The sequence below is a fragment of the Neopsephotus bourkii genome, unplaced genomic scaffold (genome assembly GCF_033783945.1).
Source record: "Neopsephotus bourkii isolate Nb327-2 ecotype Australia unplaced genomic scaffold, CSIRO-AGI_Nbou_v1 NB_1161, whole genome shotgun sequence".
Classification (NCBI taxonomy): domain Eukaryota; kingdom Metazoa; phylum Chordata; class Aves; order Psittaciformes; family Psittacidae; genus Neopsephotus; species Neopsephotus bourkii.
The window spans coordinates 259,239-279,252 of NW_026901647.1; the positions used below are offsets into that span (position 1 = coordinate 259,239).

General features: G+C 35.2%; 1 protein-coding gene across 2 annotated transcripts in view; it reads left to right on the forward strand.

The window, feature by feature from the left end:
* The window catches only part of LOC133217869 (cadherin-8), a 148,950-nt gene that overhangs the window by 35,939 nt on the left and 92,997 nt on the right, over positions 1-20,014 (forward strand). For both annotated transcript variants that reach the window (XR_009726988.1, XM_061363671.1), the window contains exon 3: positions 18,530-18,824. Coding sequence is in view for 1 of the 2 variants with exons in the window: in XM_061363671.1 (XP_061219655.1) it covers positions 18,530-18,824 (295 nt within the window). In the remaining variant the exon portion in view is untranslated. The remainder of the gene's footprint in view (positions 1-18,529; positions 18,825-20,014) is intronic.

Here is a 20,014-nt window from a genome sequence, read left to right on the forward strand (position 1 = left end):
TCAAGCCTAGAATTGAAAGTAATAATTTATTAAGACAGTATTTTTCTTTTTAAAAGTAATTTTCTTGTGATTTTTTTTTAAATGCTTTAGAGAGAAAAATAATGAAGATGACTAATAGGTTTTAGCAAATATTACCGGGTGAAATTTCTAGCAGCCAAATCATTAGATGCATTCATTTGTAAATATCAGTGATGGAGATGACAAGTTACATAGATCACAGTTCTTCTCTTCTTCTCATGAGGAGTAGTAATTTATTATTATTTCAGTAATCACACAGCACAGCACAGAATTTAGATACCCCAAGAAAAAGATGCACAGTGTTTATGAATGTCCTAGCATTTTATTATAAGATTATGAACTCAGAAGAAATCATCAATATCCAAAGTACAGTGTGTGTATGCTGAACACAGCTATTGCATGAAACAGATTATAGATTACATATAATCTGTAAAATTATGGATTACATATAATTTTATATATAGATTAAGTATTTTCTAAATTTGTTTCTATTATAGATAAAGTATACTCACTTTCTAGACACTTTAGTTTATGATGAAGGTGCCAAATGTAGTCAGATGTTGAGCACACTTAATAATTAGAACTAAACTCTTTGTCTTTCTTTTATCCAAAGAACTGTGCAGTTTCATACAAAGATGAAATGAGACTAGAGATTCCTATGTCCTGGCAGTCTACACTTGGTGCTGAAGAAGGAATTAACTAAATATGAAATTCCTAGCTACTATCTTTCTGTCTTTTTATACAGGAAAATATAAAACTATGTAATTATACAATATGGGCATTTAAATTCATTCAGCCCTTGTAGAAGAAGCCTGTGGCTATTTTTTTTCCCCCAAACAGATATTATTGTAGCTTTATTATAAGGAACAATTTGCTGTATCACAGCTGGCCATCAGTGAGGCATTGTAGGCTTAATTCCATAGACGGCCTTCAGTGAGGCATCATCAAATTCATTCTTAGCTGAACAGTTCCAGGACACACACTTGCTTAGTAAAACAGTAAGGAGCAGTTGATAAGTATTTGTGTGTGAGCACATGCTGTAAGTTTAGTTTTCAGGCTAAAGGGAAGGACTATTAACCACAAACTCTAGAGCCTCGGATTTTATAATTAGAAATCAATTGGGCAAGGCTTACTTCTGTGTGTATGACCTCTTCCAATGACTGTAGCCCAGAGTGGTTTTCTCCTGAAATTATTTGCTTAACAATTTTAATATCTAATCTATTTGCAAAATCAGTTTGAAATACTAAATTACCTGTGTGCTGCATAGAAAAAAGTTTAACCAACATGGAATTACCTGAATGTTTTTTTCTTTTTTTTTTTTTTTTTAACTTACATTTTAATCTTATTGTTTATTTGTTTTAATGAAAAACCTTGTTGGCACTTTAGAATTGACTTTGGTAAGGGCACGACAGGGCCAATTACGTTTGAAGTTCATATTGTCAATTTGTGTCCACAAGGAGGCTAAAATACAGCTGGGCTATACTATGACAAACGGATTGCTAAAAGATGTTTACTCAACTGATTCAACCAGTATGGTGATGTGGATTCATTTCTGTCCTGATTGCTCTGGTATTTTGGAATCCTTAGGTGGCAAACTTGTGGTGCTTCCTATTCCATTTAATTTCTGGTATTATGCACAGACAGCTTTTTAGCTCCCTACAAAGAAGGTATCCAATCAATGTATTTAATTCCAATGACTGTTAACTTCAAGGGTGGGGGAATTGGTCCGAACAATCTGTTTTTTTTCCCTGGAATGTTAACTATAATTTGTAGTAGCCCACATTCCTTATTTCATCTGAGTTCCTAATATAGGGGAGACTGAATGCAGGGTAATGCTACTGTTGGTTTTTCCTGTATGTACAGGGTCTGATCTTAGCCAAATGTAAAACAAGGTAATGTTTAACACACAATAGTCTTCTTTTCTGGTTGAATTATGTTGGAAATTAAAACCTCTTTCCATGTAAAAGGGGAAATTTCTAATTAATAACTCAGTAAAATTCTTTGGGATTTTTAAGTTCATAATAAAGAATTTGTTATGGTGGTAACTTATGTTCTGGTGGAGCAGGAAACAAGAAATAATATTACAGGGTTGTGGGTTTTTTTCTCCTTTTTGCATTAAGTCTCATTATCTGTGCAAGTTTATTATTTACTACCTCACAGTAATTTTAAAGTGTGCACAGTGTTTTAAAGTGTGCAAGAATATGTGAGATTTGTGGCATAATAGGACTGAATTGAATTGGATCTAAGTAACTGCATATGTGGCTGGTTTCATCTTCATCAGCTTATTTAACGCTTTGCACTTAAAGGCTTCTGTCATTTCAAAGCACAGGCACTGCTTTGGTGAACAGACCTAAACTACGGTTGCACTTCTTAGCCTTTCAAAAATAATGCTAGCTTAATTCAAACTCCTGTACTACCAAACCTGCAGGAGTTCAAATATTCATCAAATAAAAATTCCTTTCCATTTTCTATAATAAAAAGAGGTGCCAAAAAAAAGAAAAAATATATTAAGGGCATTGAAGTTTTATTTCAGTTTCCTCAGAATTTTTTTTTTTTTTTCACGTGAACAAATATAATTTGAGTTCTTCCCCCGTTCCCTTCCTTGAAATAAATCACTAAAATATCAAGCAGAATTTAGCATCACAGAGCAACTTTATCCATACAGGCATTTGGGGAGATTCTTAGAATGATGGAGTAATTACAACATTGGATTTCTCTTCAGCATAGGGATAGACAAAAATGTGCTTCTACATAGCATAATGAGATATCTAAGTAGACTTTTGCATTTGAAATTATGGGAGCATCTACTAACGCAGCATAGATAAAGCCAGCAGGTTTTTTATGTTGGGTTTTGGTTTATTTCTCTCTCCATTTTTGATAGTTTGTACGTAATCTAGACATCATGGTGCATTTAGAAGAGAGTTGGTATTCTTTCTTTAGACTGCAGTTTCTGAAAGGGCAAAAAAAATATAAACTGCATCACAAATACATCATTTCAAAATAGCCTCAAAAATTAGGGCTGGAGATAACTAAAAGAGAGAACAAACTCAGCCTAATTCATTTACTAGTAGAATATACTCAAAGCAGTAACACAAAAGGCTATGCACAGGAATGATGAAACTTGGCTTCCAAAATATTTTGGCCAAGTTAGGATCTGTGAAATATAAGCAGGAAGAAATTATTAGGAAAAGACTCCTATTATTACTGGATAATGCAGCAGGATATTCCCTTATGCACAGTACCCCAAATAATGTGAAGAAAAGGCATGCTAGGAAAAGGGGAGAAAGCAAAACCTGGGAGATTAGTTTGAACATCTGAGATTTTAACACTGTGGGATCAACTTGCCACTTGGCCTGTCTCTGAATACTGCCAGTTGTGCTAGTGGCAGGGGTTGGTTGTGTCTGTCCGTTCCAGAGGTAAGTTTCTGCAGTGCCTTGTGCCTCCATGTTCTTTTGGACCATGACAATGTGTATGTAAGTAGTAAAGCGTGTTTACTGGGGTAAAACTATTTAATGCTGGGGAATTCTGTCACTGGGAATAAGAGGGAGCTTATTTAGGAGAACGTAGTACGTGGATGTTTATCACCCTGTGATATAGTTCAGTGACTTTCATTACTAACTGCAAAAAAAGTTTGAATAATTTAAAGGTCTTTCTACATCCTAAACAAGTTAAGAAGTACCCTCAGCAGGCTCTGTAAATGTGGATTTTACTCCAGTCTTAACTCATCCTGCTGTGATTGCTTATTCAAATCGTGCAGGCAGCTGCCAAGTCATAGATGTGATGTCCTTTATCACAGCAGCAGAATACTTAAATTTGTTTGTTAACAGATACTAATCAGAGATATCTTGATCTGTATAATTCTAGAGCACAATCTAAGATCTGATTTTAGAGATGTATTAATATGTACTGGATGAGTGATTACAATGGTTTCTTAGCTTCTGTTAATTTGAAGTCTTTAAAGCATTCAATAAAATGAGTGTTTGCTGTCCGCTCCTGAGTGGAATGCCAATTCTTGTTTAGAAGATTATAAAGTTAAGAAGAAAGTCCAATAATTGTCTCCAGCAGGCTCATTTGCATTAGTTCTTCATAGTAATTACATGAACAATAGGGATTCTATACCTAAGAGCAAAATACATGTTGATCTATATATGCTGAAATATAATCACAGCAAATATGTTTTAATTATGTTTGTGTTGGTGCAGAAGTAAAGGCAAAGCAGAAAGCTGTTCTAATATCTACAGAATGAGTCATAGCATAAAAAACACTGAAACATTAAAATAAAGCTGTTTCTAATAAGGAAAAAAATTAAATTATGATAAACAAAAGGAATGAAATTGCTTTATTTTTGTTGGAAGTAAAGGTTTAATTGCAGGATTTGTGTAGGCAGCAGGAATGGTTTTGGTTTTAAAGCAAATAAAAGTTTAATTCTCCTAGAACTTGAATGCTCTTTCTGTGATGAGTAACAGGTTGTCATTTCAGGCGCAGTTTGGAAATCTTGGGGAGAAAAGATACTTTTATGTCACTCCAAATATAAATTTTTGTAATATCAATAAATTTTTGGGGGTAGGCATAGTATTTTTATTGTATGAAAAAAGAACCCCTCATGTGATAACAAATGAAATTAGTTTAAAAAGAAGCATTTGATTTACATTTCAAACATATTATAAAGTTAATTACTTTAAAAGAATGAAGTTAATGCATATATAGACACAAAAAGTTTTTGAATGTAAAATAGCATTGAAGCACTCTGGTCCAGAAACTTTCAGAAAAAAGTACTGCACTGGCCTTGTCCCAAACCTGTATTTGTTTCCTAAATAATTTTTCAGTAATATGCAGGTGAATGGTTGAAGTGAGTGTCACTAAAACATTATTCATTTACAAAAAATTGTTGGTGAAAAAATATACGCAGCTGTGTGTACTGCTTAATGTCAAGCAGCTGTGTCTAGGACCTTCAACTACTCTGTTCTGATTATTGGGCCTCTCTGTTTCTGTGACTGCTTCCCCACCAGCAGAAAGGGAGGAAAAATTAATTTTTGTTTGGCAGTGCTGTGGCTCATTCAGTTACTGTGGTGATGCGATTGTGGAGTAATGTGCATGATGTCCATGTATTAATGTTTAGACAAAGATAGCATTACCTTGATTGCAGGAAGACAAATAAAAGGTTATCTCGAGTTTGTGCAAAGCTCTGAGTTGCTGGTACTGAGGGTGTGTGATCACTCTCAACATTGCACCCTAGGGCTGAATGATGCGGGCAGTTTGATGATGACTCTCTTTGCTTGGGCTATCAATATAAAGTGTCACTTCTAGAAGAGAATCAGGCCAGAAGAGAGATTTAGCCACAGGGAGGGAGAAGAAATGAGCTTGGCAGTAAGATTCTAGACAGAATAAATAAGGTTTGGGAGCATTCTTAACAAAGAAATACACTCAGTATTGAATATAATGAGATCCAAATCAGGTATTACTTCTGGGTGGAAAAAAAATAAACCCAACAAACAACCAACTAAACAAACTCAGAGGCTTTCTATTGATCTTGTCTTTTATATCCATTCATTTAGCTATGGTCTGCAGTCAAGGGAGCCATTGAAATTTATGTTATCTTTGCGAACAGCTTGTGGCCCACCTTCTAGGAATGTAGTTTCTCGTATTCACCTGGATTCCTGGATTTTAACTAGCTGCTGTTCTGATTTTTCCTTGTATATATTTCTTGGAAGAACTTCTTCCCATCAAGCAACCCCCCCATCTCTTTGATGGTGAGGGACCGCTTCTCCGATGTTTCTCCACATAGGCTTAAAAATTCACTTATTGTCAAATCTCTTGCAGACAAGAACATGAAAAGGAAAGAAAAAGCATTTACCAAATGTAAAGCTCTCCAGGTAACCCTTGAAATTAGTATTATCAAAGTGTACGTAGATTACTGTGGGGGGGTGTTCCTCTTTGCTTTAGGTATTTGGAAGGCTGTGGTTTGTTTGTCTTTTACAACAAACAAACAAATAAACAAAAAAAACCCCAAAAAACTCAACCATCTTGTAACCAATAAACTGGCATCTGGAAGTTAAATTTTCTTAGCTTCATTTTCTATGGCAACATTTAAATTGCCTAACATTCATGTAACTTTTTTTCCTACGTGTTTTTTAGGAGCCATATGCTTGGTAGTTACTTCCTTTTGTTTCTTCCCACTTTCCCATTTGTTTACTTTAGGTATTTCTATTTCTTGGTTGTTTTTATGCTCCAAACTGGCTGATGTTTGGTTTTAGACTTTCACTACCACTATCACATTGGAAATGTATCTCAGCAGATAGAAGAATGCTGAAATATGAGGATTTATTTTCTTTGTGACAATATATCATACCTTAGATGAAGGCTTTTTATAGTCTTTTTGCACCTTCTCTATTATTCATTGCCTAATCTGCATAACCTCATTCCTTTTTATTGGCAAAGGACAAATGTCAGACTTCTAACTATTTATCTCTTATACTGAAGTTCTTTTGCAAGCTATCAAGACTCGGTATGCTATGTATTATACCATTTTCCTACTATCTTCTGTTCTTTTTACAAATATACATTATGGTCTGGTCTAGACAGTGGTTGGAATTCATGTAACTTTGATCTAAATTCTTAGAATTGAACTGAGATGAGACTGGCCATACTGGCAAAAAGCATACAAAGGTTAGAAGTTACATGTCATCTCTAAGAAATCCATGGTATGTGCAGATCAATAAGTGGAACTGGATTGTGAAATGGTTATTTCTAGCAATACTTTTGCAAACTACGCTTTCTCTGAATATGACTCGTGTAAGAGACTGTTAATGACCTATTTGTTGCAGCTGACAAACCTAAGAATTTTCCAGCTTTTCTGGTTTCTTTCACAGACATGAAACTGCTTGTGAAACTGCGTATCAATAATATATGAAAAAAAACCCCAAACCGACAAACCATCAGAAAGTATAGCTCACTCAGGGAGTCTGCTTTTCTGATGAATTTCTATCATGTTATAGGAAATGTGTCTCAGTCCCACAAAATTGCTGTGTTTTCTGTTTGCCAGCATAAGATTGCTTGGGGTTTGTGCTGGCTAGAAAAGCAGGATTGTATTCAGCCAATTATTTTTTTCTTAAAAATAATGTCTGAGCTTGTCCTACCACTGTCATTCTGTGTCATGGAGAAAGAGGAGACTGGAGAACCCATGGGGTTTTCCCCATTTAGCCAGCTTGATCAGAAGTGGTTATACACCAGACTGGACAAAATTAGGCATTCTTCTCCTGTGGGCTTTTGAGAAAAGCTACCTATAGGTGGGGTTGGCATAGCTGAAATAGGGAGTTATGGTCCAGCCGATAAACACGTACAAGCTCAGAAAATGAAGGTGGTCAGTACTGAGATATTTAATATGGCTTTGATTTCCAGTATGGTGAAAAAAAAAAAAAAAGATTGGGCTTAGTCATGCTGTGATTATGTTTTTTTAACAGCCAAATTTGTCAAAAAGAGTTAACATCTGATAAGCCAACTTACCTATCAGGTTTTGTGTCAGAATATCTATAACAGAACTGAGCAAAAGTGCTTTTATCCTGCTAATATTTTGTTGAAGAGCATCATACAGCAGATTATCTTTTCAGTTAACTTTGCCATCAATGTCCATTTACATATCCAGTGATCCCATCTCCATAGGCAAACAAAATATTCCATCTCCTATATCCTGAGTAAATGTGAAAAGGCAGCTTTACTGACTTGATAAATAATCTCAAATGTTTTACTCCAGGGTCTTGCTATTTTCAACACTTTATTATCTCACAGTCAGACAATTGTTAATCTCTTTATTTAGTTTGTGCCTGATCTGTTAGTTATCAGAAAAGTATAAAAATGTGTAAGCTACCTGTAAATTCTGAGTTTAATTGGACTATAAATTATGGAGTCATAATATGAATTAATAACTAGATGTCAGTTGTGATTTTTTGTTTTCCTTTTTGGGGGTGTGTCTTTGGCTCTATGGCTTTCTTTGCAGCTGTATGTATGTTACAAAAAAGAGCTTTGTCCAGTGTCCCTTGAAATTTGAGACAGACACTCCTGGGTTTTACATCAGATCCTAAAACAATTTGCATTAAAAATATTTATTAAAAATAATCTTTTTAGGACTAGAATTTTTTGGAGAATTCAGCCTCATTTTTTCCATGAGTTTGAGATGTACTGAATCCATAGGTGGTAATTGTAGAAATTAGCCAATGTCTTAGAAACTAATTTCTAAAATTATGTTTTCTGGATTCATTCTTCCTTGCCCCTTTTTCAGAAAAAGGCAAGAGGAAAAAGAGACACTTGATAGTTCACCATAAGCAGAGGGCAATGAAGTAAGCTCAATGCAGGTTGCACCCTACAGTATAACAAAGCCCTTGTGTCTACAAGGACCTCTATGTGTTATTGTAATACAAGTAATTAATAATCATTATCTATAGATGAGTACTCGCTCTGCAGTTGTCAGCTGCCCAGGTAACCAGCTGTCATTTAGTTATCTCAGTAGACTTCTTTCAGATAAAGAGTAGGAATGTACATAAATACCTGGATTTTGTGTTATTCTTGTTGGCTAGTAAGAGGCTAATATTTGAATCATTTAGAAACTGCAGTTCTCAATGTGGTACCTCTTTCTCATATTTTTAAAGTTGAGTTTTGTTTGTTTGTTTGCTTGCTTGTTTTTTTCTGAGCGTTTCCAAATATGTACCTGAACTTGTTTTATTAAAGAAACCTCATCAGAGTCCTTGGGGGTTTTCAAAGATCTCCCTCATGCATATTTCCTTCCTTTGCTGTTCCTTTCATGGCCATTGTGTTCCCTAGTGGGCAACCTAATAATCAGTTATTTGAAGGAGGAAGAATACTCATATCATTTGAAAAGAAGTCCTGACAAATCATAATATTTCTTTGCCTCTTAACTTCAGTCTAGTATGTATTGTGCATCTTCTCTGCTACTCACAGTCCTAAAAGATAGAATTCAGGATAGCTGGTCACAGAAGAATGTCCCATTAGAGAAATGGAAAGAATAGCTGAATGAAGAGAGGACCATATGGGGTTTTGGCTGTTCCATGCTCACAGAGTGATAGGAGCACTACCAAGCTTGTGTGGGTAGAAAAAAATGACAATGATTCAGCCATCATTAAATTAGTGCAGATGTCTCCTGCAGCCTCCCACAGTAGTCTTCACCATGAGCTCAGATGATTTGGATAAAGATCTAGACTAAATCATTACGAAGTCTATATGGATTCTGGCTGTTTGGAGATTGACATATGTTACACACTTGCAGCTTTTGTGATACTGATTTGTATGCAATTTGTCTGTATTCATGATAAGACAGTTTCTCTTTTGATGGAACATTGACCCCATATTTTGGATATTTGAAATCACAGGTAGGTTAGGTGTTCACAGCAAATGACTCCAAACAGTGCCCACACTTATAATCATAGTACTGCTGTTTTTCCCTCTTTGGAAACAGGTTACCTGATGTGCCAAAAAAGGTAATGATTTTCACTGAAATTTTAGTCTCCATATGTACTGAGAGGGGGGCTGCAGGGCTCAATACAAGTAGCTGGAGAATCAGAGTTAATACATTACTAAGTATCAGACCCTGCTGGAGTGAGCACAATTGCTTATTTCTGCATATTTAATGTTGTCTCTCTGTAATGGTTTGTGTTCTTCTCTCCTCTGTGAATTCTTCCAGAAAACCGTTACCAAAGGCAGAAGCTATGATCTATCTCTAGTGGTTTAAAAAATATCTCAAATCTAATGGTATTGCAAATTGATAGCATTATGAGAGACATAACCATTGCAAGTTGGTTTGTAAGGAATTCACAGGAATGCATGACTTAGTGGAAATGCACAGGAAATTACATTAGGAAGCTTTGAAAACCACAGAAGTGATGTGGCAAATAATTTCTTGTGAAACTGCATGAAATCATAATAACTAGTTTCAACCAGGTTCTTCTGAATAACTCACAATTCTGCATGAGTTATCCCTAATAAACATCTAACTGCAAGAAAATGGGGGGAAATAACCAAATTATTCTCATGGTATATCTGTTTATTCTGATGTATGACATTCTGATATTACTATGTAACTGCAAATATAGTGACTCTGAAGAACTGTTTTGTTTGACATCTCATGAGGAATTACTTTATATCATTTCCTAGCTACGTTTGTTTTCGCATTCCAAGTAACTTGAAAAATATTTTTAGTAAGAAAAAATTTATGCTGTACCCATGTGCACAGTTCACGGGTTAGTGTAAGTACACTAAAAGTAAATTATATTATCACATGTAAGCAGATAGTTTATAAGATAATCAGTATGTAGGTACTCAGAATTTAATTTTGCAGTTCTCTATTTCACTCAGTTACCTTCTTAACAGTTTTCAAATTTATCCAAAAGCTGTCTGCATAGCTGATGTTTATATTTCTGCACTGTAGATGCATTTGACAGCCAATTGCTAGAAAAGAGCTTTCTATTTGAGCTGCCAGCTTTACACATTATGTGGCTTTAGATAGTACTTACTTCTTTATGTTCAGACACTGAAGTATGCTAAGCAGTCATCTTAAGTTTGAAAAATTACCTTAAGAAAAAGGTATTTTAATGCTTTAAGGTTTGTTTTGTGAGATATTATTCAATAACAAAATGCATTCTGCATGGATTTGAAATTATTTTGTTAAGAAGTAAGACAGTTTAAATTTATAATCACTAGGATCCTTCTAATCGTTATGAGCAAAGCATGATCAGAAGCTAGGGTGGTGAAAGCAGAGCCTTGAAGGATTGTAAAATCATGACAACTTAAATAAATAAATAGAAATATCCTGTCATCTTTGACCACACTGGTCTATTGTACTTTTTTCTGCCTTCACTGATCTAGGCTATAGCTTGTTTAATTTTGATAGATTTTGTAAGCAACCATCAAATTACTGCTGAGAGTATGTAATGATTAACTTTTTTATTCCTATTCTGCAATCCTAAGAGTATGTATTGTAAGGTATTACTCTGATATTCACTGGAGAAAATAATTTGAAAAACACAAAGAAGTCTTAGTGCTCAAGTGCAATGTACTCTGTGCCTGAGAATGAAGCTTGCCCAGTTATAATAAGCTTTTAAAGAGGAAAGAAAAAATCCAGCTCAACCAATATGGAAGAAAAGCTCAGAACACTCTGAATAAGGTGATGATGATGATTAAAGGAAGAGAAGAGAAGGATTTGGTAGATACAAACTGCTGAACCGCTGGCTAGCTCTTTCAGTAGGAAATTCCCATGGTTTATGGTTTTTTACAGACTTACCAGTCTTCTGTTTATATAGAGGAAGGAGCAGCAAGACAGATTCTGCTGGCAGTTGAAACTGACAGCCAAAAGGGAACACTCTTCTGAAGTCATGTTTGGAGACTTCACACAATCTTACAGGTAGTAGAAACTACAGTGTAGTTTGTGTCCAAGACTGACAAGATGGAGGAGGGAGCAAACGGCTTTACTATTATTTCACTGAGTTGGGAAAACAGTGACAAGTGCAGGAGACACTGTTAATTATACTGCCTGAAGCACTGGAACTGTTAATATAAGTGCTTGACCCCAAACAGTAAGAGATGACAGACAGATACTTTTTCTCCCTAAACGGATACAGAAGAGGGAATACGTTTTGCAGGACTGAAACTACATGCAATTTTTGAGTCTCTCTATACCCAGCTTTCAGATGCCCTGTGGTGAACCACAGTACAGTATAAAGGAAATAATGCAGAAGCAAATGAGATGGGAAAGAATTCCTCTTTGTCAGTATGACACAATTTCGTTGCATGTTTCTAAGTATCAGAAACATTTAGGTTAAAAATTCAAGACCTTTTCACAGGAGCAGTGTCTGCTGGAACACGAGAAAGGAACAGCAGTCTGGGTTCAGAAATAGTTACATGAACTCCAAGCTAGGCACAAAGCCAACTACAAAAAGGTGCCAGCCATCTGAGGCCACTTGACACAGGACACTTGGGCGTTAAATAGCTACAGAAAGCGGTGACTAAAGGCGGCAATCCAAGCTGCGGTGGGACACAGGTTGTATGTGGTGGTGTTGTTCTCAGGACAGAAGGGAAGACAGATGGTATTCCCAAATGGAAAAGGCCAAGGCCAGAACTAGGAAAACAGAAAGGTTTAGCTGTCATCTGGCTTAACATAAGGATTCAGAAGAAACAAGGTATATAAGAAATATATAAAGAAAAAACAACCTAAGACCATGCTTTGGAATGAAGATAGCAGACAAGTAGAAACATACTACCTTGCCTTTGTTGCCATCACAACCACTGAAGGTGAACATGGGACTGTGGGTTTGGGGAAGACTGCATCTGAGGGAAACTTTGTGTTGGAGGGCATGGTTTCCTCCCTCTTAGGGAGTTCCGCTGGCAGGGGGAACAGCTTCCTGGAAACTGTCAATAGATAACAATTCTAATTAAAAATTAATATTGTGGTTGACTGGAGATAAATGTGTACAGCTGTTTTGGAATGGTATGGGTAGTCCTATGGTGTGGATGATTTTTCTTAATGTGGCTCTTTGTGACACTTAATGTGGGTTTTTCTCTCCCTCTGTTCCTCCCATCTGTAAAAACAAGTATAGCTATGCTTTTTTCCTCACAAGGCATTGAGTGAAAATAAATATTAAAAAACATTAATTCTGCCTGGTGAGGGAGGTGATACGTGACACTTAAACAAAGGATGGGTGTTGCTCTAACCAGAAAGGTCTTAGAGCAGATTTAGTCACATTCCTGAGTTTTTCTTTTGCATCAGTTGGTCATAATCAGTGAATTAGAGCAGATTGTTACATCTAAATCTCTTATCTGGATTTTAAACAACAGTTCACTCTAGTGTATTATAAGATGATACCAAAAGGTAGGCAACGAAAAGCAGTTTGTGCACAGTTGCAGTATGAATATAAACAGAGACAAAATTAGCAAATCAAATAGAATAAAAAAGCAGTAGCAAAGAATAAACAGAAACATAAAAGAAGCCATCTGGAATCAAAGATACTCAAATAACATGGTAGGAAACTGAGGCAGACAAAAGCAGAGATTACAGTCTTAAATGAAAGTGTTAGGGGTATCATTGCTTTAATTCTCTTTGAATATGGTTATGAAACTGCAACTGAGAAGTGTGAGCAGTAATGTCTTCTGACAGTTACTCCAAAGGCTTCAAGTTACATGATTCTCATAATTTAAATGAAACCTTTGTCATCCATGGACATGTCTGTTTCCTTTCTAAAAGTGTTCCAAGTACTGACATTATGTCAGGTAAATGAAGTCTGTGCCCCAATTATTATTCTGAATAATAATGCAGAATATTTGTTTTTTTCTCTTCCCCATTGTGCAGCTATAATTTCCATTACTGAAGATGGGATCAGCCTATCCATGGAGAAAATGAAAGATTCCATTAAATTTAAATTACCTTCACTTTATTAATTCTGCATTGTGCTCAAATGAATCTATAATAGTTTAATTATGAATTATTTTAAAACTGTGGGTTGTCAATAAAAGTGCTTATTGTCTACTGTGTGTCAGAGCACGTCAACAATACACACAAAAACCTTCTGTAACACCTAATGATGTTGATATTTTTAGAAAAAAAATCTCTGCAATATCACATACAGAAAGGAGAACATGATGAGAAAGGTACATTACAGTTTTGAAAGCACTGATACATACAAATCATTGTGAAAGTCACCAATATCCTTCTGTATTTTCACAAAATGATCTAGAGCTTCTTAGAATCCAGCAGTTTTGGAAAAGAGTCATAAAAGATGAAAATTCTATCTCTTGAATTCATTAAATGGGGTCTGCCTCATAAATGAGGAATTTTATTGTGAGGCATAGGTAGGCAAAAAATAGAAGAACCTGAAGCATCACGATAATGTTGATTTGTTATATGTGTATCTGTGTAACATCAGGTGAAAATCAGTGATGCACAAGTTAATCCCTTAGAAAAGGTTCCAGAGTTATGAAGGAGAAGAATTATGTAAATTTTAAAATGAAGTTTTAAGGGCAGATTATGTCTTTTCCCTCGAAGCAAGTAAGGGGTAATTCCCTTGTAATTACATGAGGATGAATTAATTACTTTCTAATAAACTCAAATAAAAACTTGACTGCATAATACCACCTTCCCTTTTCTTAATTAAAAATGTCCAGGAGTATTTTCCTAATATGCATATTTCTTCCTCTTGTGAATTATTGATATATTTATGCTTTTTTACAATACGATGCAATTGGGGTTACAGAACCTCTGTTCAATGATGCATCACGTATGGGCTACCCTGTATGAAGTTGTGCATCAACACCACACCTGGATAAATCTGGAAGTGCCCCATCTTACTACAAAAGCCAGTCAAAAGCTTTCTGCTAATTTGGGGTAGGGAATAGGTGCATTATGTATTTTCCTGATGGTGAACACATGGTTTCAACATGAAATCGATTGTGCTGAGCAAGGTGTTGCTTTGACTACATGGATTGGCCAGGTAGCTGACTGAGGGCAGGTGAGACAGTTTCCACAAAGAGACTCATAAATCTCCAACCTAGCTTGGAGCTTCCAGCCTTTGTCCATACATTAAGTCCTTTGCTGCCACGTACTTATGAAACACATACTTCTTAAGAAAATGTGGTTAAATATATTATAAGCATCTATGGAACAGGAGAATTAAGTATCAGTAACATGCTTATGTATTTGTTCTTTTACTGCAAAGTAGCACTTTTACATACACAGAATATAGAGTCTCTGAATAAGTTTCATCTCCGCAATTTCTCTTGCATTGATTGTAATTATGCATATTTGTAATGTATGTACATGGGAGACTATAAATATATGTTATTTATTTGAATAGCGTGTTGGCAATAGTTTCAGGTATGCATGCATGATTAGTGAAAATAATGGTAGTTTTGTGGAAGTACACTGTACTGTGTATGCTGTTACCATTAATACTTGCTTCATTGATTATCATCTGTATTGTAATGCAGAATAGCAAAAGAATTAATAATTATTAGAAACTGCAGTTTTCTGAGGGCTCATTTTGAATGATGGTCATTTTTAGGAACAGACCTGTGGTGAGGCTATATGGGAGACTTTAGTTGGGTATTAATATAAGGCATCTGCATCACCATTAAAGCCAGGAGAGGATCCAAAACCTCTCCTGTTGCCATAAATTCAGGCACAAATTGTGTTGCATCTGCTACTTTAAGGGACGGAGATGTGTGAATTCATAGTCTCACAGGCAACAAAGTGATGAAGGAAGATTTCACTTCCTTTGAAGTCTGATTAACTGAATCTCACATAAAGGAAGTGAGTTTGACTTTCTCTGAACCTGATCAGGTTTTCCGGTAAACATGCTTTTCTATTTGTTTTGGGATGCTGTCTGGTAGTGGGACATAGGAACGACCTATAGATGTCTCCATTTTTAAATAGCAATTCTTGCTACATTTCTCAGTACTGTTCTGAAAAATAAGAGCTTGGCCTTCAAGCACAGGCTCAACAAATAAAGCTGCAGGTGTGGAAAGCAGTTTCACATTTACAACATTTGTGAGGCTTTTTCAGCAGAAACTGATATTCATTTATCGTATTCATTATGCCTCTCTATCATTCACCTAGACCCTATATAATTATGTGTTTAATGATCTTTAACCTTCACATGAACACAGCTTGCTGAAGCTTGACAATTGCTGTAAATTATCATTCACATCTGCTAGAAAAGAGGAAATACTCCTTGGAAAAACTGCACTTTCTGGCTTAGAATTTCTGCTCAGGTCTGTAATTTAACTTTGTAAGTAGATGATGATTTAATCCTAAATCCAAACAATGAAATTATTTTGAAAAAATGGCTCTTTCATAGGTCATTTATTACAATATTTTGATAGTACAGTGTAAGAGTTTCAAAACCTAGAAAGATATTTTAATTGGTCAGCCTGAATGCTCACCATAGAAGGCACATGTGATTCTAGTAAATGCCATATTCTGGTTTGGGTGTTTTGTTTGGAGGGGTTTTTTTGTTATTTTTTTAATTTTTATTTTTAATAAAAAATGAAAAAACATTTACTCTTTTTTTCCTTTTTTAAAAATTTCCCACTACTAATTTTTGGGTTAAAAAATTGATCTGCTAATCATACTCAATTTCAACTTTAAGATTATAAAATGCTTCTAATTCTTCTACTTTCGTTGAATGTTTAGTCCTTCATTTTACAGTGTTTCAAATAGCAATATTTGTTTCTTTTGATGCAAAGGACTTTAATTTATTAGAGAAAACAATTAATTGTAATTATAGAGGTTTTTTTCATTGTTATATATTATTATATAATATAGAGTTTTTCGGGTGAACCAAGATGTTCCAAATTCCTTTGCTGAGTTGTGTGTGCCTAGACAGTGTTATTATATTATACCACTCTAATTCAGCTGTGAATACTGACAAAATCTTCATAGTCAGTGTTAATAATTATGGATTTCATTTAGGGGTCAAATAGACATATAAAATACAAACAGGTTCTAGATTGATCTTGGCAGGCTCTGGGACCCTGAAAATATTTTTTTGTGCTCCTAATACCTACCTTGAGTATAATCCTATTCATAAGGACAATAACCTTTAAGGCAAAAAAAAATCTGTGGTAACGTATTAAAATGTCTTATCGATTGGAGAAAGCTGCAGTGCCAACCAACTGGAGAGAGCTGTTAACTTTAATTAACATAACATAAATTACGCTGATTGTTCTCAAGTAAAAGCTGATGGAAACTACTAAAAGAAAAACAGAGGTTTTGAAAAAGAGCTCTGCAGTCACTTTGTTTACATGTATGTTCGTGTAGGTTGTGTAGGGAGAGTGAACTGCATTGAGTCATTCATATTCACAGACAGTTGAAGTGCTTTTAAAAAGTTGTTAAAACAGTGGTGTGGCAGTAGCTGGTGTGGTAATAATGTGTTGCCCAGCAAAACACAGGGGATGAAGTTACATCTCTTGTACTCAGTGGGAGTTCTGCTGTTACTGCAGAGGAGAGAATACAATGGCGGCCCAAGTTTTGTATGTATAATAAACCAGATGAAATGGAAAATCAGACCTGACTGCTGTTGTCTGCTGCGCTCATTGCAACAATTCAAGATTCCTTTTTTGTAAGGTGCTGTTACTGAGTTTTCTAAGCTTTTATTCCTAACAGCTAATTTGAAGATATAACTGTGTGTGACCAATTATCTTCTGAAGAACCTGCAGAGCCTACTTGTGGCATGACATGAAAATCTACTTGTGGCTCGGCTGTAGCCAGTGCTACAAGACTTTTTTTCCACACCTATTTTAATATCCTAATGGAGGCTCTTATATCAAATGACAGTGTTGTCCAGCCGTAGAAACCACTATCAAGTGAAGAGCAAAATGCATAACCAGCAACAATTTTTGTTGAGCTGTCTGCACAATAATGAACAAACAGGAGTAAGTAGTAATAGTAGTTGCTGTAAATCGTGTTGCAGCTTACTTAAGCAGGTTGATTGTATTTCCTTCAGCCTTTCATAAGGCAGAAATAAATAATAATAAATGCAAATTAATTTTTTAGTGATGTATTATTCACTTCTTACTGTTCACATTGAGTGTGTTTGAGGTAATAGTAAATAGAATTTAAAGCATTATTACTGTATATTTGTTGTCCAGTGGTTTTGAAAGTGTTGACACTAATACATATGGTCCAGCAACTGGTGTTCTTGTTGTTGCAAATGAGAAGTTTTTTGATATAAACAGATATTTAGTACTTGGCTCTGAGCCGGTAGTAGTCCTTTGTTTCCAGTGTTCTTCAGGCTCTTAAGTAGCAAAAAAAAATCAGAGAAGAAATACCTACTTTTCCCTTCCTGTTTCAGATTATTATAATCTTATCTTGTTTTTCTGAAAAATCAAGTTCAATCTAAGTATGTTTTTTTTCTAATGAGGTATTGAGGAGAAAGGGAAGATATGTCTAAGGATTCTTAGGTTTCTGGAAACTTGCTTTAGCAATACTCTCTTTAAGGGGAAATACTTTCATAGTAATGATCTTAGAACCTTTTAAGTTCTGCTAACAGCTGAGTTCTGAATTTCTGTGAATGCTGTCTGTTATGGCATTTGCATATCTGCCAGTGTTCAGCCATTTTCAATCACCTGAAAATAAGCTGAAAGAAATAACTAAAAATAAGAAACTAGATCAAAATATGTATTATTGTTAATCCTTCATTCACCCTTTAACAGGTTAAGGCCATTTTGTGCTTGTTCATTTTGGCTGATAATAGTTTTGAAGACATTTACATTTTAGAACAGGGATTTAAAATATATATAACAGCTGCTTTTTAAATAGAAAGTCTAATTATGCCTATGATTACATTCACTTTTGATTAGTATGCATACAAATTCCCACTCTCCTTGTGTATTCAAGCTGCGATCTGGATCACTTGTGCTAAGGTAAAAGTACAAAAGAATAGATTCAGAAAACATATTTCTGAAAATATTTCAGGGTATATTTTTTGTCTCTAAAATGCTTTGTTTTCCCTTTTAGTTACATACAGACCTGGATCCCGGAAGCAGCAAAATCAAGTATATTCTGTCAGGAGATGGAGCTGGAACAATCTTTGTAATCAATGACAAAACTGGAGACATTCATGCAATGAAAAGACTTGACCGTGAGGAAAAAGCTGAATACACTCTAACAGCTCAAGCAGTCGACAGGGACACAAACCAACCTCTGGAACCTCCCTCAGAATTCATTATTAAGGTTCAAGATATCAATGACAATGCCCCAGAGTTTGTTGATGGTCCATATCATGCCACAGTTCCAGAAATGTCTGTTGTAGGTATGTATGTCTAAACGTTGACTAACTTTGTTTACTCACAGTTTAAACTATGCCAGAATGCCATTGAGTTGTTGATGAATAGCATATTTATTATGTTGTTAACATTAATATGCATATTTTCAAATCTCTTCATGGACAAAGCCTTCATCTGGAGCACAATAGTAGAGTCCCTTAGTAGTAAGAAAATGACTAACAGATGTATTAATGTGTCTTTCTTTCTCCAACAACACTTCAATGGGCTAAATTTATATTCCTTGTATGATGTTGTATTGTTATTGAGAAGAATTTATCAAGATTTGCTCCAACATGACACTCTAATCCTACTGATATTTTGTTGATGTTTAATTATGTGTTTGTGTATTTTCATACGCTGTTGTAGCACTTGCTGTATGTTGATACTTTTTTCCTCTAAGTGCAACTGTAATCAGCCAAAAACATTGACATGAAAGATTCTGTGTCTGGGAATTGATGGTTAGACTCCAGAGTGGACTTAACCAATTAGCAGTAAGATTTGCATAGAAGATGGAAGCAGAAAACAGAGAAAGTGGTGGGAAAAGAGGGCGAAAAAGGAAATTAAGTGGGTGAAAGCAGAGAAAAAGAAAGGAGTAGGAAATAATCTTCTTAATACATTTTACTTATACTTAATCATTTTGCTGGATTAGTGTGAATCTATTTCCTTATGGATTAATATAGTAGATATTTTTTTCCTACATAGTTTGTCCCTTGTTCTGAAATAGCAGATGTATAAGTTTGTACTTAGAGAGGTACACATTTATGTACTGAGGTCCTCAGTCCCTACTGACACATGTCGAGTTCAGGTGTTATTTAGCTGTCCCTAAAGCAAAGGGGAAGTAAACCCATCAAACCAAAAGACTCAATTTCAGGATAATATAAGAATTCAATATAATCAAAGGCAATGAAATCTGGCCATGAAATGCAGAGTAAATGCTAATGTTTTCTAGTACTAGGTTAAGGATAATGTGCTTTTCAGCAAGTTGTCTGTGTCTGTCAAAGCAAGATAATTGAAGGAGTGCCAGGGCACTTTGTAAAATAAAGCAGCAGCCTGTTAAAAAGTTTCAAAACCACCATTCTGTCTTTTTAGTTAAAAACAGGAGGAATGGGAGGATCCAGAACCATTGTCTCTCTCACATTCAGCAGAGTGAGTTGTACCAAGTCAATTTTAAAATGTA